General features: G+C 41.8%; 1 protein-coding gene across 1 annotated transcript in view; it reads left to right on the forward strand.

Annotated features, from left to right (window-relative positions):
• Window positions 1–13,929: 13,929 nt before the first annotated feature.
• Window positions 13,930–23,911, forward strand: part of PKP2 (plakophilin 2) — a 52,977-nt gene continuing 42,995 nt past the window's right edge. The window contains exons 1-2 of the mRNA XM_067536092.1: window positions 13,930–14,818; window positions 22,423–22,535. Coding sequence (XP_067392193.1) covers window positions 14,602–14,818; window positions 22,423–22,535 — 330 coding nt within the window. The 5' untranslated portion in view covers window positions 13,930–14,601. The remainder of the gene's footprint in view (window positions 14,819–22,422; window positions 22,536–23,911) is intronic.

Below are 23,911 nucleotides of genomic sequence, written 5' to 3' on the forward strand. Positions count from 1 at the left end.
CACTATTTGGGAGCCACAGCAAATCATGAAGAACAATGTATTGGCAAACAGAACTTTTACCATGTAGGCCTACCACCTGGGCTAACAGATGGCAGTGTTATAATACTGATAAATATAAACAAATGCATCCAAGGAGGGGGAGAACAGGAAAGAGCTTGAGCATATTGATCAAGCAGCATATTTCTAGAAAAATCCCCAGAGCTTCAGTTCAGTTTACAGATTGCCTGGAGGAAAGGAATTGGATTCCAATTATTTTGTTCCTCCTGATGTTGTCATGTTTAATTCATTATTGTATGCAAAACACCCTGAGATCCTTGGACTGAAGACTCTGTAACTATGCAAACTAATACAATTAGAATGCAATCAAAGAAGATCATCACTGCAGAAGGTGTTCTCTATTCAATAGAGTCTTGCATATCTTTACGTGGGGTAGAGGGGAGAGAGTAGGGAGGGAGGAGAGCTTTTATGTAACTGTGGGATAGCTGGTTTGCAGTCTGAAAATATTTAAGATACATCAGTGTGATTTTTGTTCAAAGTTTACTGTCTCAAACAATGGGTTCCTGTATTTATTTCCTTTTGATCTGTGGTCATTTATCACGTGTGGGTTGGTTCACACATCAATCTTCCCAGTTCAGTTTCAGGTGTATTTCATAAAATCCTGAGGTGTCCCTTGTTAGCATCAAAGCTGGAAGGCTAATTACACTGCCAATAGCAAAGCTAAGATCATGTGCTCTAGTGACAGGCAAATATTAAAAGGTTATATATAGCTGAGAAGCATTCTGAAAGTTAGCTGCTTATCTGAACTCCTAGCTGTTCTGAAACTTCAACACCCAGACACTTCTGGCCAAAACAAGAAACAGAAAAGACTCATTTTACAATACTTAAGAAACTGGCTAAAGCAATCTTTGAGTTCTAAGCAATTGTCTTTGAGAATGCATGGGGGAGAGGACTGGAAAAGGAAAAATATAGTACCTATCTATAAAAAGGGAAAAAGGATAACCCAGGGCATTATAGACCTGTGACCCTTCGTGCCTAAGGTAGCCACCTGAAAATGCCAAGGTCAGGGCAGGCTGTGAAAGGAGAGCAGATTCTCCTAGCACTGGTGGGTGACACTGAAATCAGACTTCCCAACCAGCCATAAACAGTGCTTCTGATTCCCCACACTGGTTATTAAGAAGCCAACATAAAATATACACAGTCCTCTTTACTGCATTTCAGTCTCTAGGTCCCAATCAGCCACTAAGTCCAGTAAAGAGACCAGTTATTTAAAACTCTATGCTCAACTCTATACTCTTTACCAAAAAGGTTTCTCCTGACCCCAAAGGGTCAGCCACAGTACCAGATCAATATAAGTTTGGATCTTACCCAAAATACCACGCTGCCAGCCAATCCTTTAGTAACTAAAACTAAAGCCTTTTTATAAAAAGAAAGAAAACTATAAGATAAATGTTAAAGGATTAAATTAATCAGATACATACAAATGATTTGAAAGTTCATACATATCAGGTTTCTAATAGAATTGTGGAGTTAGCAGGCTTGTACGGTCCCTCTGGTGTACATCCAGTACCTGGATGGGTCTCAGTCCTTTGTTTCACAGCTTCAGTTCAGTTCAGTTGTAGATGAATTGATCCAGAGGTAGGCTGGAGAGTAAAGATAGAGTAAAGACCAAACGCATCCCGGGCAGCTGCCTTTTATGTCCTTTTCTTTGCCATACTGCTTGTGCAATTTTACAGGAACGAAATGGAGTTCAGAGTCAGATGAGTAAGTCCTGGTGACTCCTCAGGTATATCCCTGGCTTCTCCCCCTGGGCCCCTTGTATCTGTCAATCTCTTAATGGGCCATTAAGCATGCCAATGGTGCAGCCATCCTGTCTGGGGTGTGGCTCAGACACAGCACAATTTGAAATACTGATATATCAAACATATCCATAACTTCCATTACACATGTAACACATGAACATAAACATCATCATCTTACTTAGCATATTATAGCCTTTTTAACAGTACCTGACATGGCATATGAATTATTATGATTTTGACATACTGATGTCAAACAATACAATAAATGCCCCCCCCCCCCTCCCCATCCAGCCAGCGTGACACCCCCACCATGAGATTGTTGTAGAAGGGAGTGATCAGAGCTCCTAAATACACCTCAAGGGCCCCCTAATCCAGCCAGCGTCACAAGACCAATCAACTAAACTTCAGTACGCAGAAAGATAATGAACCAAATAATCAAACAATCAATTTGTAGCACACAGAAGATAAGGTAATCAGTAACAGTCAACATGGATTTGTCAAGAACAAATCACGTCAAACCAACCTAATATCTTTCTTTGACTGGGCAACGCCTTGTGGATGGGGGGCAGAGAGCGGAAGCAATAGATACGATATAATCTCGGCTTTAGAAAGGCTTTTGTCTCTGTCTCACATGTCTTCTCATGAGCAAATTAGGGAAATATAGCTAGACAAACCTACCATAAGGTAGGTGCACAACTGGTTGGAAAAGCATATTCAGAGTCCTTATCTTTGGTTCATAGTCAAACTGGAAGGGCATATTGAGTGTGGTCTCACAAGGATCTGTCCTGGGTCCAGTTCTATTCAATATCTTCATAAATGATTTGGATAATGACATAAAGAATACACTTATAAAGTTTGCAGCTGATACCAATTTGGGAAGGGTTGCAAGTGATTTGGAGGACAGGATTGGAATTCAGAATGATATTGACAAACTGGAGAAATGGTCTGAAATAAATAGGGTGAAATTCGATAAGAATAAATACAAAGTACTACACTTAGGAAATAATAATTAATTGCACAAATGCTAAATGGGAAATTACTGCCTAGGAAGCAATCCTGCAGAAAAGGATCTGTGGGTTATAGTGGATCACAAACTAAATATGAGCCAATACTGTTGCAAAAAAAGTGAACATCATTCTGAGATATATTAGCAAGATGTTTTAAGCATGACTTAAAGAAGTAATTCTTCCACTCTACTTATCACTGATAAGGCCTCAGCTGGAGTACTATGTTCAGTTCTGGGCACCCCGCTTTGGGAAAGATCTAGACAAATTGGAGAAAGTCCAGAGAAGAGCAACAAGAATGAGTAAAGATCTAGAAAACATGACTTACAAAGAAAGATTGAATTTGGTTAGTCTGGCAAAGAGAAGACTGAGGGCTTGTCTTCACTACACGGCTCCATTGATACAAGGTACATTATATTATTATATATATAAGGTTATATTACGTAAGTATGTTACATAACTGAAGTTGATGTTCCTTGTATCAAGTAGCTGCGCTGTCTTCACTACACTATGTCAACGAAAGAGTGTCTTCCATCGACATAGCTTATGTTTCTCATTCCAGTGGAGTACCAGAGTTGACAGGAGAGCACTCGGCAGTCAACTAAGAAGTCTTCACCAGTTATTTGAACTACAAAAATACTTTGGCTCATTTTGAGTTTTGGGCAGAGTTGGATTGGTCCATGTCTTACTTGACCTGGTTCACCCATTCCAAATTATTATTCAAATTGTACCGACAAAGAGTTGGTGAGACTGACACCTCACATGGAAAAAGTCTATTTTGAAATTATACTGCATATAAAACAGCCCTGAAGGACTATACAGCTGCTGAGGATCACCAGTGTGTAGGGATGCCCTCAATGCAAAAGTTTTAAGATGGGGTGGCATATAAGCCACTGAGGTAGTTCTCAGCGGGGAGCAGGTCTTCCATCTTTATGGCTGCTTTTGCCACTGGAGCAGTGAAAAGCTGCTGGAAAAAGGGCCCAGGATCTACTTCAATATGCATATATGTGCATATGCATATTTTCAAGATTATTCTCTGTTGTTCAACTCAGTCCATAGTATGTTTTGTAATATTAATTTACTATGTAGTTTTCATATAAATGACTATCATGTGCTCTGTTTATCTGTTATACACCTCTCAGTACACAGCATGGTAGAAGATCTTTCACATGTGTATCGAAGGTTGTAGAAAAACTATATTATATGGAAATAGTGCGTGATCAACGAACATGTAATTAAAGACAATATCTTAATACATACACATAATGAGGCACAGTTAAGATTGCAAATGTGACCTGAGTTAGGATAAATAAAAAGCCTAATGCAAAGGGTAGGACTGACTTCGAAACATTATTTTAATGTAATTTGTGTGCTTTTTTATTGAGTAATAACACAATTGTCTGAGATTTTTATTTCCGAACAATTCATCATTCTTGTATATGACCAATCTACTGCTCTTCAATTAGAAAGAGCTGTACTAATAGCTGTACTAATAGTTTTTTTGGTTTTTAAAAAAATGAACCAAAAAAAAAATTTCCCTTTTTCCATGGGAAAAAAGTTTTTAAAAGTGAGACAACAGGATGGTTCCCAGCAAAGTGATACCCAATTTTTAAAAAAGAGATTTGAATAGTTTTTCTTTCCGAATTTTTCATCAAAAACCAGAAATTTTCCACCAAAATTTTTGTTTTGGCCAAAAAGCCATTTTCATTGAAAAAGCTTTTCCATAAGCTCTACAAAATAGATTTTAAGGCTGCATCTTGCTTTAAACTGAACTGCTCTGCCCCACTCTTTAGTCTGGGGGTAAAATATAGTCCATACCTAAAGGGACTTTTGAGGAGTGGTAAAAGCACTGGAATTAGATTTAAGCGGTTTGGGTTTAATTCCCAATTCTGCCACAGGCTTTCTATGTGGCCTGGGATATATCACTTAATCTCTCTGTACCTCACTTGTAAATGGAAATAATAAGACTTCCTTTCACCTACTATTTGTCCGTCTTGTCAATTTACACCGTAAGCTTGTCAGGGCAGAAACTCTTACTATATGTATGTACAGCACAATGGGCACCTGATGAAAAATGAGGCCTGTAAGTGCTACTGTTGTAATCATTACCCAATGAACTCCCCTACTGTCCACTCACTTTCAATGTGTCCAGTAGTCTGAGTACTCATGTCTTCACATAGGTATGCAGCACCATTTTTATTAATTTTATTTATTTTTTTACTGTGGCCAGATTGGCAAGGCATTGAGAAACAACAGCTGTTCAAGAGGTTTGAACACACTTGTCATTTAAAGCAATGGATTCATTGCTTTCCAGCACTGAGTTGATTGTGCAAAGAAAGTGACTTTATACTCATGTCACTGCTCTTTTTACCATAGCCAAGTGGTGAGATGAGTTGAATGTTCTTCCTGCTACCTTCCCGACTATCACGCCTGTGCCCAGCTGAGCTCCCTCCTCAACCGACCCAATTACCTATACATTTGAGTCTAAATTATAAACAGCTTATAATTGTTTCACTGGAATATTAAAGAAGAGAAACAGACAGAAAGGATTAAATAGATGGCCTGGGGGAAATGAAATTGGCGGGGGAAAGAAGGAACTGAGGGCAGGGATGGGCGGCTAATGGTAAAACATGCAGGAAGGGGGTTAAGGGTAGAGTACTCCACAAGGAGCTGCTCTACAATTGTTCCATGGAGTGGGACAGGTTTGTCTCCCCCACAAAATCTGCTGCAGGTTTGGTCCCAGGACCTTCACTCTCACTCTCCACTCCAGGATGAGCCATGGGTCTAAGCCCAGGACCCATGGACTTTGTAGGAATCCTGGACCATCTTGGGTCAGCTCTGGTCCCTCTCCCCCATTATCCCCTGCTCCATTGGAGAAGCACAGACAGGGTAATACAAACCTCAGCTCTCTTTCCTCTCCCTGGGAAATTGCATGAAGCTGGCTCCAAACGCTGGCTTGCTAACGCCCCACACCAACCCTTACACTCTCTGCCATCTCATCCTTCCCAGGGACATAAGAAAAGGGGACACAAGAGCAGCCATACATATATGATAGAGCCCTGAAATTTCTTCTGTTGTGTATAACATCTAAAAATGTATCCTGGATAAATTTTGGCACACTATAGATCTCTGCCTTGGCATCCTAGTCATGTTACACACAATTCAACATGACAATTACAGTATTCAAAGCCTTGAAAGTCTGAGGTCTGGCTTTCTGAACTCAGGTCTTACCCTACACCTCCTTCCGGGCGCTGTCCGGGGTTCTCTGCTTGGTGTTCGTTTGACCCTGTGATCCCCATGCCCACTCCTTTTTTCATTCTTTGTCGCATGTAATCAGTTGTATCCTGGGTCCAGTGACTCCTACCCCACAGAGGGAGGGGCCTTTAGCAGTGGGCAGGCATGAGCCTGCCCACTTCCCAGATCACAAATAGGTACCCTTCACCTCCTGGTCATAGTTCAGATTGACTGAGATGCTCTCACAAGAGGTTCTTGAACTTTCCAGGACTAGAAGCAGAGCTTCATCTCCTCTGATATTCTTTCCTTTCAGTGTGCTGGGGTTCTATCTATCTAAGATTACAACATGAGCCTGCTCGCCATAGTATCTGAGCACATCACAACCTTTAATGTATTTATCTCTAAACACCCCTGTGAGATAGGGAAGGGCTATTACTCACTCATAGACTTTAAGGTCAGAAGGGACCATTATGATCATCTAGTCTGACATGCTGCACAACACAGGCCACAGAATCTCACCCACCCACTCCTGTAATAGATCCCTAACCTATGACTGAGTTATTGAAGTCCTCAAATCATGGTTTAAAGACTTCAAGGTACACAGAATCCACCAGCAAGTGACCCATGCCCAATGCTACAGAGGAAGGCGAAAAATCCCCCAGGGCCTCTGCCAATTTGCCCTGGGGGAAAATTCCTTCCTGACCGTAAATATGGCGATCAGTTAAGCCCTGAGCATGTGAACAAGACCCACCAGCCAGACACTCAAGAAAGAATTATCTGTAGTAATTCAGAACCCACCCCATCAAACATCTCATCACAGGCCTTTGGACATATTTACTGCTAGAAGTCAAAGATCAGTTAATTGCCAAATTAGGCTGTCCTGTTTCACAGATGGTGAATTGAGACACAGAGCGCCTCTAAATGACTTTGAAAATCTGAATTTAGATGTCCTTAAAGAACAAACTGAGGTGACTGGCCTTTTTGCTCTTGCACAGGGAGAAAAGGTCTAAAAATGCCACTGTAGGTCATGAATGGAGATGAAATGTTGATCTCCTATAGGTTGCATGCAAACAGTGCATTTCCTGGTGTTTTAAACATCCTGCGATTTCCAGGGCTTGAAAGATATACCATAATAATGAAAGAAAAATGTGAGCATTATTGAGATAAATGTGGTTTTCTAAATTAGCCACACGATGGCAGTGTAGGTTCTTCTGTCCATGAGGTTATACAAGTAGCACAGAATCAAATCACTCCCAGCTAGACTTCACCTTATTATGATGAAACAGAAAGAAGATGGCGGGGAGTGGAGACACAGCTCAAATCTACCTGCTTATCCTAGATTTTTATATAGCACCAACCACCATGGTATCTAACTGCTGCATAAAATTAAGGAGCATCACAACCCGAAATAAAAGATGGTTTTCATAGGGAAGCCAAGGACCATGGTTTTGTGTCTGCAGGATATTTTTTAAATGCATCAATCTCAAAGAAGGCTTTGCCCAAAAAAGTGTATTTTACACCTTGATCTGAATGCCCTGGGGCTTAAACTTACTCTGATCTCTTCTGACAAGGAGTTTCACAAACAAGGCCTTATTGCTGACAGTATTTTGTTCCCAATGCCTCATGGTCAGAACCTGGGTCTACTCAGATGTATGCAATAGGGAGTTGTGCTGAAAGAGCCAAATCTTTATTTATTTGTATTACCATAGCACCTAGGAGCCCCTGTCATGGACCAGGACCTTATTCTGCTCGGTGTTGCACAAGCACAGAACAAAAAGATGGTCCCTGCCCAAAAGAGCTTGCAGTCTACGACAACAGAGAAGTGATGGATACAACCAGACAAAGGAGTACAAGGAAATAATGAGACAGTACTATCAGCTTGGTAGGCTGTGGTCTCTGCACACCAGCCATCTAACTGTTGCCAAGTTTTTTGCAGGCCTCTTGGCAAATAAGAGTTTTGAGGAGGGTTTTGCAGGAGGGATTCAAAGAGAGGCATGACCTGAGCAAAACGCCTCTAGTCTTTACTCAAGGAAAAGCTCCCATTTAGTATACCCAGTCGAAACTCCCACTAAGGTTTGCAGGATTTGGGCCAAAAACTTGACAGCAATATAAGTAAGTTTTAAATTGAAATGTTTTTGGTTTAGTGGCCTAGCAAATCAGAAAATAAATGATTTCTTAGTACATGGTGTCTGAACCGTGATTTACCATACGTAACCAAAACTAGATATCCTGTCCCACTGAGTCCTTTTGAAGAGCTCGTCTCTCACAAATTACTGCCATCTCTCTGACTGGGAGTAATTCAAGCACCTGGTCCTGATGAATTGCTTCCTTCAAGAGCAACTCTCACGTTTAGTAGTTCAGTCTACCCTTCCACCAAGCATTAGCAGATCTGGGGAAGTTTCCCACTGGAGGAGAAATCAGTGACATAGAGTCTGGGTATTTTCTTAGTGTAATCTGTTTTATAGGTACTTTATACCCCAGTCCTTGAACAGAGGTGGTCACAGATGGCATGAAGCAAACTCCTACCAGTGTCTAGGTCCCAGAAAGCAACTCTGCCCCAACAATTGACTTTTGTTGCAGAAATTAAGGCAGAGAACAAATTCGCACACAGCTTGCCGAAAGACCCCGCATCATAAAGGAAACCAATAATACAGCAATTCTTCAGAACTGTATGTAACAGGGCAATCCAGTGACTCCTGCCATAGCACTGTTTTCAAAATCTTAAACAAATCTGCTTCATATATGTTGTGTATGTGAAATTGGCTTGGTTCAGATTTTAAAAACTATCCATGTTTTGTGATTGTGCTTTAGGCTTTAGCAAGGGAGGTGAATTTCACCATTCATTACAAGTTTTAAACTGATTAATAAGGGAGGTGATTATACGGTTGCCACCTTACTAAATGCTGGTAACTCTGCCCCCCTGCACCGCCTCTTCCCCCCAAGTCCTGCCTCTGCTCCACTTCTGCCCCCGTTGCTCACACACCCAACCTCACTCGTTGGATCATCTCAAGGTGCCTGCCTGCCTGCAGATAGGAGGCAGCCCCAGCTGAGCAGGGGCTGGGGTGGGTTAATGGCTTGGCTCCTTCTCCCACCCGCAGTAACCGGACTTTTGCAGCCCTAAATGGCACCTGGCTACAGAAACCAAAAACCAGATTGGTAAAGCCAGGTAAAACCCAGATGGGTGGCAATCCTACTGCCCCATCCCCTCTTCCTTCCTCTTCCCATCCCCACCCCCATCCTCTTCACACATTCCAGTCCCCCATCTCCTTCCCTTCTGCCCCATTCCCTTCTATTCCCCCTGCCCTATCCCATCCCCGCTACCTTCCCAACTGCCTCTCCCCCCTACCCTATTGCCCTGCCCTTCGCCCCCCCAAAGGGCACTCGCTGTTGTACACAAACAGGACCCAGCACATGGAGAAGAGGTCCATGACAGGCACTAGGACCCAGGAGGCCGCATCCCGGAGCTGCCAGCCTCAGCCAGGGAGAGTGGCCAAGTGGGCCGGTGTATGCTGAGGAGGACAGAGCTTTCCCCTGCCCACAGGCTGAGCAGAGCAAGCCATGCTCAGCACTCACAGAAATCAGGGGCCAGTGGTGGGGCCCAAACTATTCCTATGGCTGGTGCTGGTCCCTCCCTCCACTCGTGGAAACTGGACTTTTGGAGCCCTGTTGAGTTCCCTTTTCAACCAGACTTTCCTGTTGAAAACACGACACCAGGCAGCCCTACCGTGACTAACCTGTAATTGCTGGCATGTGCAAATCCCTCTCATTCTTACTGTCTGGAAAGAAAGTGTAATCAGGTCTTTGCTGGAAACTTTTGTAAATCAGTCAATACTCCTAAAATATTGCAAAATCATTTCTAGGTCTGGTGTGGCTCACCTCCTGTTTGTCCCTTCCCCTCCAGCCCTGCACTTTAAATGGTCTTTCCCTCCATTTTCCAGATATGTTTTCTGGCCACACCCTTCTCTAGCTACAAATCCTACCCCATGACTGCCCCACATCTCTGGTTCCCTCCTCTCCACAAATTCCTGGTCCTTCTTTCCCTCTAGGTACCCCTGAAGCGTATCTCCAGATCTCCTGTTCCCAGGAGGCTCCTTACTAAATTACCCCCAGATTTTTTCTTCATTTTCCTCCCTGAGCAAGAAGGTCACTGAATTTGAGTGCAGATCGCCCTTCTTCTTATCTTACGTTGAAACTATCCTTACATATCACTCCCTCCTCCTCTTTGATGAGCCCCATTACCTCACAGACCTTCCCAGATCATGTCTGATCCTCCCTAGTAATAGCATAGTTTACCTTAAAGAAGAGGAAATGGCAGCTGAAAAAGCATAGTGGCAATACCAGGGGAGGGAAAGGGAAGCTATAAGGGATATGCAGGGAGCTGCCAGGAAGAAAAATGGGAAATGGACAGACTGAATCAGCACAGAGGAGAGGACCTATACTGATGGTGTAACAGGTATGTCGGTATGGCAAAAACACTAGGAAATACTGGCTATATCAGTTCAATTTGTGGTCCGATAACTCTATAATTCACAGTTACTGTTGTTGGAGTAGCAGCACTATAGTTACAATACACAATAGTGTTAATTCTAATCCCCTTTTTTCACTTGTTCCTAACTTTGGCTATATCTACACTGCCAGTGAAACAGCCAGCAGTGCAGGATCGATTTTGCGGGTTCGACTGAGTGGCAGTAAAGACTCCCTCAATTGAACCCAGAAGTCGACTCCGTAAATCCACCCCAGCAAGTAGCGTAGCGCTGCGTCGACAGGAGGGCATTTCCCATGGGCGCAGCACAGTGGAGATGCCACTGTAAGGAGACTTTAGGAAATCAATGGGAGATACGCAAGTTACTGTACATAGCTTGCGTACCTCCCATCGACTGCCGCTGAAATCCGTGGCCAGTGTAGACCAGGTCTTTGAAAAAATTCACTTTGTCAACTAAAAATCTCCAAAGTTGATCCAAAGTTGAGAGGTTGCTGATTTTTTTAAATTGAGCAATGCTGGTTTGTCCACATCTTTTTTAGAACAAGAAGAGTGCAAGAACACACTTTCCCATTCTAATTAAAGTCCTGTGGGTTTTAACCACTCAATTGCCAAAAAAGCTGGAAACAGAAAATCAAAATTTGGTTTTGAGATTGTGTGCAAAATTAAGCCCTGAGCCAGCAAACTTTTGTGCATACATATTCCTTTACTCCGAGGAGTAAAATTAAGCACATGCATAAATATTTGAGCTTTAACTTTAGCATTGTTTTTTTTACTTTTAGGTAAATCATTCAACTTCGACTTTATTTTTTTTAATGAATGTATACATTTACACATCTCAGGATGTTTTAATGATTATGTGAACATCACAGTTTCAAGACAACTGCACTTGTATTCCTCCTCCATGGTTTACCAGGAGCACTCACTCTCTCTTGACTGGGGATTTTAAGGCTGTACAGCTCCCTGCCTCACACTGTGATATCCCCAGCAAGCTAGACTGCCTAAGAGTGGGCATTTTGCTCTCTCTCTCTCTCTCTCTCTCTGAGGGCTATGACCAGGGTATTGCCCATAGTTAATAAATTACCACACTGTGCCCTCTATGCCAGCACATGTAAAAGCACTACAGACAAAACACATTACAATAAAAGAGTCTACATATATGCTAAAAAGTTTACCAGATATTACCGCCCCAGTTTCAAGTTCATACCCATCTTAGATCCAGTAGGCTTAAAACACAGGCTGGGCAGTGCAGCCATTTCTTTATACAGGTCCAGCTTATGATCTTTGCCTTATGTAACAGGTAATCAGCAGACATCAGGACACAGCTTCAAAAGCCAGAGGTGAGGAATTTCCATTAACCTCTCCCTAAGGATTTCCCAGGAAATCCACGACATTACTGTCCCAAAAGTCTGCATTTGTCTCGAAAATGTGTCCCTCTCACCAACAGAAAGTTGGTCCAACAAAAGATATTACCTCATTGTCTTTCTCATACTTGTCTGGCACATTCTCAATACAGTCTTTTGAATTCCTTTACACCTCCCAGGTCTCACGTCTGTCACTTTTCCCCCCTAGAAAAGTTACACAAAATCCTGACCTACTTTAATATAGGAACTTAATACAATAAGATCTTCCCAGGAGATTGCCATATTTTGGGGTGCTGGAACAATTTGTATAGTGGGAGTGTTGAGACCCATTGAACCAAAGTGTAAACCCCCTATATGATGGAAATCACTTCAAACCAAGAGGTGCAGCAGCACCCCCAGCATCCCTAGTTCCAGCACTATCTGCCACACAGTGAAAACATCAAAATCAATAGGACTTCATTTTTATAATTATCACAATCCTGCATAAACAGCCTTATTCACAGCTTGGTAGTGTCAGAGTTAAATAACTGCCCAATATTTTATATTTTAATGTGTTTATTAAAAACATATACAATATATCCTTCTGTTTGCATGTTTACTATTTTTAAGTGAAACTTTTGGAAGTTGTAAAAAAACCCATTTTGTTTCTTTTCAAAACAAAAACAGCCAGATGATTATATCTGAGATAATTTAGAAATCATTATGCTGATTTCTTTGTTTTATTGGCATGTAGTCCTTCCTGTCGGTTAAAGCGTGGCCTGTAATAATTTCCTCTGGGCTTTCTCACACTCTAAAAAACATATTGCTTTTGTAAAGTCATAGCTGTGAAACATAGCCTTTACAATACTTCATGGCCATGATATAGCTATGCTATTACACATGTCAAAACTTGCATTACATATTAATAATAGCATATTTTAGCTGTTTTGAGGTCTGAGTGCATGAAGTTCTAATGATTTCTATTACAGCATCACATGCCTTGGAATGTGTCACTGCTTTTAGTTTTGGGGGGAAAAATGTTTTTTTTAATTGTCTAGTTGCTCCAATCAATCTGCGCACTTGGCTTCCTAGTTGCATTTGAAGCTTTTATAGCACTTTTATAACTTTAACATAACTTTTTGTGCATTGCATATTGCCATTATTTATAATAATAACGTATCATTTTTAAATACCCACACCCTAAGATCTCTGTGTCATGAGAAAGAACTAAAAATAATACCTATTACATGATAGGAAAACAACCACTCCTACAAGGGGGGCCTGATGTTGCCAGGACTTACCCTTCTGCTGAACTTTACTGCTCTGTGTGTTGGCAAGATCGAGGCCACAATTAGCGAGGGAGAAAAGATGTACAAGTCCTTTATATGTGTGTGTGCGTATCTGTGTACCCCTTACCAGCTGGATTATACATTCTTTCCTGTTTGGAAAGTGCCTAGACCATTGTGCCTGTTGCTGAACATAAGGAATAATTTGTGTGTGGTTGGGGGAGGGGGCTGCATGTCTCTGTCAATAAGTGACTGTTTGCCTATCTTTTTTGTGTGTGCCTTTATGGCTGACAGTTTGGGTGTGTTTATGAGTGGCCGTGTGTGTGCCTAGGAGTTTTTTGTGTGTGTGCGACTTTATGGCTGGTTGATTGAGTTTGTGAGTAATCACAGAATCATAGAAATGTAGAGCTTGAAGGGACCTTCATAGGTCATCTAGTCCATGCACTAAGGCATGTGACCGTGTAGGTCTGTATTACTATGGGTGGGTTTATGTTGAAATAGGAACACTTTTATTCTACACTATGTGCACCCGCCCTATGCTGGCAAAAGGACTTTTTTGCTGGGACAAGCTCTGTCTACACCAGGCCTTTTGCTGGCATAGCTGTGTCAGTTGGGAGTAGGATCTTTTCTTTTCTTTTTCCAGGCTCCTAACTGACATAGGGATGCCGGCAAAACTTGTTTAAAAATGTCGATTAGGCCAGGGACGCTGTACCAGAGTCACTCAAGGTGTGAATGAAAACCATCGGGTGGCTGTGTAGGTCGAAACTTCTACACCTGCCGTTCAACAGGCCTCCTACCAGGCCAAGGCTCCGCTCCAACCTGTGGTGGAGCCGCAATTGGTAGGTTTGCTCAGGCAGGGGCCCATGGGGTGCTCCTGGGCCAGCAGAGCGCGCCTGGTGCCTGCAGCCCGTGTGCGGGACTCTCCTTTCCGCCCAGCCCCACCCCCGTGGCGCTGCCTCCCGCCAGACCTCCCTCGCCGGAGGCTCAGCTACGTGACCTCGCCCCGCGGGCGCTGCACCCAAGGGGTTAACGGATCCCGGCCGCGCCCTGCGCCGCCGGTGAGCACAGGCGGGGCTGGGCTGAGCGGAGCGGGTCGGCGGCTGGCTGCCGGGTGGGAGCCGACGGACGGACAGACGGAGTCGGACGGGCCGCGCCCGGGTGGGGGACGTGCAGGAGCCCTGCCCCAGCCCCAGCCAGCGGGAGTGCGCGCCTCCCCGCGCTCATCGCCGGGCAAAGGGGGGAAGAACCGGGAGCGCGGCTCCCGCCCGGCCCTGCAGGATCCTGGCTACCTGCGCTGCGGGGAGGGCGTGGCAGAGCCGGGGGCTGCCCAGCCCGCTCCCGCCCTTCAGCGCTCGGCGCTGGAGCCAGGCGGCGGCTGCTCGGCCAGGTACCGTGGGGAGCCGGCTCCAGCGCAGCCTGCGCGCTGACACCGCTTCGCCCCGGCCCCGCCGGACCATGGCTATCCCCGGCTCCTTCGCCGCCGGTCACAGCTACGTCCGCACCGTCCTGGGCCACCCGCCCCTGCAGCAGCTGGACAGCTCGACCCTGGCTTTGCCCTCCGAGGCCAGCCTGAAGCTCGTGGGCAACCGCGCCGGAGAGGAGAAAAGTCTCCGCATCCAGCAGCAAGTCCAGCAAACGCTGGCCAGGAAAAGCAGAGGCTCCCTGGCAAATGGTGAGTGCCCCAAGCAGCGCCCGATTCCCGTCTTCTCTGTTACCCCCCTCCCCTTCTGATTCTCCTTCTCTTCTCTTCCCCTCGATCCCCCCTTTTTCCCCTTTCCTCCACTCTTCTCTCTTCCCCCTTCCTTCTTTCCCCTCCCCCATCTCTTTCCCCCCCTCGCATTCTTTTTCCTTTCCTCACCACTTCTGTCCCATCTTCCCCTCCTCCTCCTCCTCATTCTCCTTGTTCTTTTGATTCTTCCCTCACTCCCCCTTACCAAAGTTAATAGCAATAGTCAGTACATTTTGTTTTCTTCTTTACAGCCCTCTCCCAGGGCACCCTTATCCTGCACAAAGGCTCCTTCTGAATGTGATGCTGATCTTCCAGGGCTCTCTCTATTCCCAGCTTGCCTACAGAAAAGTTTGAATCACCTTCAGGAGTCAAATGTCCCCTCCCTGCCCCAGCCCCCACTGTTCAAACCATTCTGCCTCTCTTCCCCCTTATGGGCTGTGATGCGAAGACCAGCTGTGAAGTTCTCCATTTTTCTCTCATCTTTCAGCTGTAGGTAATGTTTCTAGTTGAAAGTGTAGCTATATAAATATACTAAGAATACCTAAATGGATTGGGGGGCACAATACTGATTTGAAAGTTAATGGGATTTATATTATATCAATACGTTTGAAGATTGTGGGCCTTTTGATTAAGATCAGTGTCAGTTATGTTCTTTTAGTGTCCGTAAACTGCGCTGGCCCTGAAGGGAAAATGGCTCTTGAGATGATCTAATGGGACTTTCCTGCCTCTTACAGTATTTATCATAAGATCATAGTTCAGTCTCTTTCTTTAATACTCTCTTTGTCTCTCGTTTCTGATTAAATAAATTAGCCCTGATTTTTCTGTCTTGCTACAGTATTGTCACAGTAGTATAACTAAGCTGTGTTATTCCTGGTTTACCACAGTCTGAAAGAAGAGTCACATCTTCTCCCCTCCTCCATCCTGTAACCGTTTCAATATGTTTGGTTTTAATCCTCTTTTAATAACTTTTTTTTCTAACTGTCCGCATTTGCTAAAGAAAATGGAAAGAAATAAAGAAAATAATGTCTTGCCTGCCTTGGAGCAGCAAACTTAAAATAAACAATGGAGAGGCATAGTAAAATAAACATGGGAAGGAGTGTTTAGGAGATATGGAAGCAATAATACCATTGAAGATTATTCTTCACACTGCGCAGTGGTGTGCATAGTGCTTTAGAGTTAAATAGAAGAGTATCAATCCTAGCCTTTAGGAGCTTACCTTCCGAGGTCCTGATCCTTCAATTGGATTCATGCAGCCACACCCTTTGCACGCCATGTGGATCTAGTTGGAATGTCAGGATCTAAAACCCTGATCCTGTGAAGCACTGAGAGCTTCATAGTACAGCTGTTTAGCGTATTCAACTCTTCACATGATATGGCACTATATTGGTATTAATTGGTGTTGGAAACATGTTTTTATTTTTTAACAGAGGCATCCAAAAAGCTGAGGATAATAAGGATCATAATCATGGAAGCTTTAATCCAAATTTTTTAGTAAAAAGATGAGAATTATTGACTCATTCTTTATTATCGTATGGAGTTCCATCAGTATGAAGAATCTTAAACTAAGTTTTAAGTGTTGAAGCTGTCACATTTTTGTTTGCATAAAAATATGAGAGAAAGTACTCATTACGGATAAATATAATTCTTCCAGCTGTCTTGTTCCCAGCAAAAGAAAGTATTTCTAGTCTAGTGCTATTGGTGGCTTCCCGCTAAAAAAATTCACCACTAAAAATGAATGGGATGCAGTCACATCCCTACCTTCCTCAAAAAACCTTGCAAAACATCCATCAACATCATATACCCTTGGTTTCACAATCAAGTGCTCCATAGTTCTAGCCAGAATACAGTTTAAATGTAAATTCCCAGCTTGTGAGCGTCACTATAAAAGAAGCTTCCAAACATTTTAACAGTTATTTGTTCTGTTGACATGCATTTTTATTTTACTTTATTTTATGGCTGACACTGTAGTTGAGAGCATCCTTGAAATGCCAGCAATTTTTTAAAAAGTCTTCACAAACAAGAATGCTACAGAAAATGCCTGTAACATGTGCACTAGTTATGCAAATAAGGACTTTGAACCACAGTTCTTCTTCAAACTTCTTTCTTGTACAATATGTATGTGTGCTCAATTTATCACACTTTGGGTTATTTCCAACTCAAAGCACAGAAAGACCCAAGAGAACTGGAATTTGCTTCATATTTTTATTTATACTTAAATAAGCCCCATCCATAGAGATTTGATACTATTTTAGATTGGAGAGAAAAAACAATCTTCTGGAATTATAAAGCCTTTCAAACTTTGCTTTTGACGCCACTGGCTAAATATATACCAAGGGTCTAATCCTGCACCCATTAAAGTCAATGGGAAAACTCTCATGCACTTCAAAAGTAGAGTGCTCAATCCCCTGTGATATAAATACCCCATTGATAAGCATTTCAGACTCAGTTCAGCAGGCCACTTAAGCATGTGCGTAAGTGTAGAACTCACTTAAAGATAGGCAAGCACATAAGCAATTTTCTACATGTGTAAAGAGGAATCAATGATCTGTACTTCACTAAGGGCCCAATCTTATAGTCCCTGTGCACCAATAATTTCCATTAACTGAATTGGAAGTTTTGGGTGTGCAAGGAATATAGCATCAAACAATATATTTTCTATAAAGGGGATCAGATTAATGGTTCCAGCTTAGCCTTAAATGGGATCTACAAAAGGAAATAGATTGTTTGTGCCCTTTTTTTTTTTTTTTTTTTGCTGTTTTATAATGCATAAAGAGACCTGAAAGTGTTTCACTGCAGGGTTTTTTAAGATTTCTTTCTGCTTCTTTTTTTACATTAAAAGTTCAGGTCCATCTTTAAATATGTGCATTTTTATTCCTTGAGAAAATATATCATTAGTCTAGAAAGGAGAATTACTCTAGTTGCTACATGATTAAAATTAAGTGCTGCTTCTGTTCCTTTTTAAAAGAAAAGCACCTGGTCAGTGATCAACACCAATACCAATAAACAATTGCCATTGTCAAATTATATATATATATATATATATATATATATATATATATATATATATATATATATATATATATATTATATTATTAAATGCAATACACTGACATAATTTTCAACTGCTGTGTAACTAGTAGCTGAATCTTTATAGGTTAAAAAGAAATTAAAAGAAATTAAATTGAATACTAAAACAATCAAAATAAATTTCTAGATGTGTAAATAAATAACAAATTGTGTTTTAAGGTGGCAGAGGGTTTATCATCACAAGGAGAGTAGTAGTAGTAGTAGTGAAAATGTTATGCAGTAATGGGTCTGGAATTCCTCCCTTTAGTTTACATGTAATTTAATAGTAGCAGCAATTCCATGTGCTCTTCAAGAGATTAGACCACATTATATTTATGTTTCTCCTTGTCACCAATCTGGATCTCTTTGATGGCTACTTAATTCTGTATCTGGCATTTCCCTTCCTCTAGTAATTGACCAAAGTCCACACTCCTTTACATCCTTACCAATTTTATTAATGGGCGGAAGGCCAGGATCTGGCACCAGATCTTGTCAAAAAGAACTGTGACTCTGTAATTACTTTCACTGAAAGACTCAGGTTCAATTTTATGAGTAAGAGGCCTTTAAACCATTTGTGGTTTTGGTGGACAGTTTTGGGTGTAGGCTAGTTATAGATTAGGTTCCCTTTTTTTGTCTCCCTTACATTTCTTCATTTTTGTAGCTCTTAATGGGATTTTTCTCCTTTGCGTTTAGCTGATTTTCTCTTCTAGTTTGAGTAGATGTTTCAGTAGAAGTTGGATTATACTCTCTCTCTCTCATTTAAAAACAAAGAATAATTCCCTTTTTAAATCACAAGGTTTTTGTGTTAACCATCCAAAATGGTAAAGAACCTTATAATTGGAATGTGACCACGCACACAGTTTGAGGCATTTGGTGCTCACTGAATCTTTACAGACTGACTGTCGTGTTCATATTTAGTGCAGTCTCAGGGACATCCAGTTATGTCCTACTGTCACCATGATTTTAAAGGTTGGAGAGTAGATAGGTGGACTTTGGCTGCAAGCTGCAGACAGGCTACCATTCATGACCCATGATTATTGGGAGGAATTCAAAGCACTTTAAATTTAAGTCTTTCTGAGACATGAAAAACTCTGGTACCATGTCCAAGGAATCAACAGGGGCTGGTGGAGAAACACTTAGAAGATGGGTGAGGGCTTTCCCCAGAGTCTACTCAGCCTCTTCAAGATTCCCTCTGCATTACACAAGATGTGTTGCCAATTCTCATGATTTTATCACAAATCTAGTGATGTTTGGTGGCTCTTTTTAAAAGCACCAGCTTCTGGAGTCCTGTGATTACGTGAGCCTTTTTGTTAAAATGAAATCTGCAATTAAGCTTTGAGCCCTCTTGGTTGCAGAGTAAAGCCTTAAAATCTGAACCCTACAGTAAGGAATGTGCCCTTCTTGCTCATCCTGATACCCATCCCTATCTAAAGGCTCAAAAACCAGAAGGCAAATATCAAACACCCAGACTTCATTTATATTTTTTGTTAAATCTCACGGTTTTTATGCCGATCTTCTGATTTTGAGGGCCTGACTCATGATTTTTTTTAATATTTGGAGTTGGCAAAACTGCAAGTTCAAGGACTTGTCTGCACTTGTAGTGCTATAGACCAGGGCTAAGAGTTAGAGATGAAAAGCGTATCTCTGTCCAGCACAGAACCCAGGGGAAGGAGTCAGTCTCCTTATTCCAGGGGATGCAAAGGCAAATCTTACTTTGATCGCCTCCTCTCGGGCTCATGGAGAAATCCAGCATTAAGTAGCAACATTTCTTTTAGAAGCAGTTTCACAAGAGCACTGAAGGTCAAACCAGTTCGCAGTTAAAATCTACAATACTTTGTTTAGTAAAAGATCTCCGAACGCTACAACTTCTGATCAACAATATTTTGGCTTTGCAAAAAGGACAACTATGCTAGGTATGAAGTTGAGACTAATTTAGTTAATGGAGAGTGATATATTCATCATTGTGTTATTTGCTGAGTGTGGACAGGGAGATCAAAGCTGCACAAAACATGCAGGAGACATGGGGCCTTGCTCACCGGAGCCTTGTCTTAACTAGATAAATAATAGACAATACAGCCTGGGATTGTCAAAGGAATCTAAGGAAGGTAGATGCCCAAGTCCCATTGAAAGTCAAGGTGCATTGTGCCTCTAGTTCTCCTTCTAAATACCCCAGCCATAAAGCACTGGGTAAACAGAAAGTGGATTAATGACACAGCAGGTTTGCAAATATATGTATTTTTAAGAAATAAATAAATAGCAGCATTTCTTTGAGTGGTGAAGTAATACTGCGAGGCTTCAAGAAACATTTATAATTGCTGAAGGAGTTATACCAGTAAATTACATCTTAGTCCTACTGGGAACACAGGACAGGACAGTGATGTGTTGTATAAAAAGTCTATAAATTAAACTACATGAACATGTGGGCGCTCAGATGGTATCGCACAATGGCAGGCAGAATAACCAGAGTGCATGCGTTTTGTAGAAGAAACCAGCTGTTGCTGGCTCCACTTGGTCGAATACTTAGGTATCCCTTGCCTGGTATAAAAGACGCATGCAGATTTACAGTGACAGAGCAAAGCAGCTGGAATATATGACTGAATTTATCTAATTTATCCATACACTCTTACTTTCCAGTGAAAATCCATAACAGCTGCCCTTTTTCAGCCCTCTTGGTCTGTTTCATTCTTGCCAAGCCCTTTGCCAATCTCAAAATAGTTCTCCAGGGCCAGATTCACCTAGTTGGATGCCTAATTCCCATTGAAAGTCAATGGTTGTTAGACACTTCGGTGTTTTTGCATATCCCACTAAGTGCGTATCTTTAGGCACCCAAATATCTTTGTAAATCCAGCTCCTATAGTTTAAAAGATGCAAATTTCATCCAGTTTTGGCTCAGTTAACCATGTAGTTCTTTGGTTCTGTTCCATCTGGCTGGTATTTGAGGACAAACTGCCATTTGAATCAGTGATGTGACTGGTCAGTTAGTCTGGGTTCTCCCTGGTTGAAGACTAGTTTTCTATCTACATAAACTAATGTGATTATGCTTCGGTCATATCCTTCCTTGAGCTTTTGACTTTTAATTTACCCCTTTAAACACTTTTGTATATTTTACATGTATAACAGTATTATACACAGCTTCCATCTGGTGAGTGGAAGTGTAACCACTGTGGGAAGGTTTGCCACTTGTGTAATGGGCTCTTTTCCCATACCATTGCTAAGCACCACTGCCAGACCGACTTTGTCATGTCTCCTTTCATCTGTCAAGGTGTTGGACGGCCATATAACCGTATTTGCAGTTTCATAGCCAGTGAACTCTTATGAGCAATAATTTCAATAATACCCACTTCATAGTCAAAAAATGTGTTCATTTTGTTAAGCAAGGGACTTTACCTTTAGAAAACATTATATTAATTAAAGACTTTCAACTTGAAAGAATTTTAAATGGAAAAAAAGAATCAAACTATAAACGAGGAAATAACCCTGAGTCACAGTTTCACCTTCTAGCTAGACCTTGGATAAAAGCTGAGAGAAAGACAGCGCTGCATGTCTCCCACTCTTTCTGTAGGATTACTTAACCTTTCAGGTATGGATTGGGACCGTCATTAACCCCATTTCCTCTCCAAGGGTTTTATGCCATATGTCTCCATAATCCATAGAATTTGCTCATGACCTCTTACTGCATTCTGCTCGCAGAATTCAAGGGATTAATGAAGCACTGCCTGCTCCAATATGCTACCACTAGATTAGAGCCTAAGGAAAAAGAAACATCAACAGTTGAGCTAGGCAAGTATGCAGTGCAGATTATATATTCCATGTGTACTGCATTTTTCAAAGATGTGTCAAAATTACACCTGCAATAGATGTAGAAGGAATAGAATTCACACATGAGCATGCATTTTTCCAATAACAATTTCCATCTGCAATTTTCTGTTTTCAGCCCTGCTTGCATATTTTGTGAGTGCTTCAGACCCTGATTTTAAAATTGTAACTCTGTATGTATATTTTGACTGATGTTGTGGGTTATCATGGAAAACAATTGTTCTGTAGTTTGAAAATATTCCTTAGAGTATCCATTCACTGCCAGAAGCCATATTAATATAATCCCTTTTTTACTTTAGTCAATCATCCATCAGAGCATAGGATGCTTCTAAAAATTCTCACTTGCTGTTATCACAATATTTTCATGAAATAGTTTTATTGGCTTCTTGCCGTAAGCTAAGAGGTAAAAATGATCTAATGTTTTATATTTAAATATCTGTAATATAAGAGACTTAAAAAAAATTGCCTGTAGCCATCAGAAAACATTGCTTATCCACTACCTGAATATAATATAGTGAATGCCTAACACCTTTTCCATTTCTCCTTGTTCAGTCTCCAGGTCATATGTATAGTATTAGCATTATAGCCTGGACATATATTGTCCTTTTTTAATAAAATAGTGTTTCCTTAAGGTCGTACTTACATTAGTCTTTTTTCCATTACAGGCAGTCTCCATCGGGCCGCCAGTGTTCCAGAACATGTTTATAACCTGGACTTGGTTGACAGTTATTTTGTTTCAACACCTGCACATGGAGTCGCGTATTATCCTTCTCTCCAGGTAAGGAAAATGCAGGTAATAACTGGAAATATGTAGCATTGCAAATTCAGGTCTTGTTTGTTTGCTGCCACAAGCAATGGCTTGATTTTCCCCCCCCCATCATGTTAAAAATCACTTTAAGCATTACTAAACACAAAAATTTCTGCTGGGGTCTCCTTGTCATATAGGCTCAATGGAAACCTGGGGCTTTAAAAGCACCACATGTCTGTTTCAGATCTGAATTGCTTCATAGAGTAACTAATCATGACTTTTATTCATGGGTATCTGTATAAGACCTGCACCTGTGAGGAGCCTAATTCCCATTTCATATGCTAGATCTTTTGGTCTTATATGAGTCAGTAGGAGTTCTGTTCTTGTTCATGTGTCCCAGAGGACACGTATGGTCCTCAACAACGGAAATAGACCATTTAAACTGAACCCACACTGCCTGGTCAAATAAGTAGGACCCAGTTTTAATTACAGTATCTGTTCTCTAATGTATCTATTTACCCTCTTCACATACCCTCACAACCAGTTACATATCTGCACCTGCCTCACTGCCACCCTTATGCTCTCACACCGCCCAATTAGAAAATATCTCAAATGGGTTTTACTCCACATTACGGAATGAATAGTGACATCTCTGGAAAGGAGGGAGGAACTGGAGGTAACACAGCAACTTCAGGAAGATGTCAGAGTTTTGATGGTAGAAATGGAAGAACCACGGAGAGTGGATGGCATGGGAGAATGCCTTGCAGCTTCTCAGTGTCACAATGAGGGGCAGTGACTCCTTAAATGAGAGGCATCCTTTCTCCCCTGCAATTCCCTATATTGCCCTTAAATAGGCTTCTCTGCCCTTCCAATAAGTGATGCACAGGAAGAGGTACAAGCTAGGGTGGTCAGCCTTCTTTTTCAATCAAGGGAGTGGGGATTGCTGCGTACATCTCTTCAATAACAAATGCAACCAACCCCATGAACCTGACCCCATCCTACAGCTAGATTGTGCACCCCCTTCTTTCCACTGGTGAGAAGTTAACAATGGGATTGCTGACCTGAGTGAGACTACCCCTGTGAGGAACTCCTCATCAGTGAGAGTAAGGAGTTTGCAGTCTGGCCCCTAGTTGCTATGGCCTCCATCCTAAATTCATAATTTACACTAACCTTTTAATGACATATATGTAAACAAGGTGTGGTCTTGACAAGTTGCCAATAGTCCCATTGATGACAGAAAAGTTGTTCATCATGGCTCTAGTGCAAGGTCAGATAAACTGACTTCATTTACAAATCTGACTAGAGTTTTGTTAATAATGCTCTTCACTGACATAGCGCTCATCTTTCATGGGTTTGAAGGTCGCAGAATCTTTTGCAGGCATTTAGCTTCACCTGGGGATGTGGGT

Source organism: Emydura macquarii, unplaced genomic scaffold (assembly GCF_026122565.2).
Source record: "Emydura macquarii macquarii isolate MOO-44397 ecotype Brisbane River unplaced genomic scaffold, CSIRO-AGI_Emac_v2 contig_3530, whole genome shotgun sequence".
In the NCBI taxonomy this organism is placed as follows: domain Eukaryota; kingdom Metazoa; phylum Chordata; order Testudines; family Chelidae; genus Emydura; species Emydura macquarii.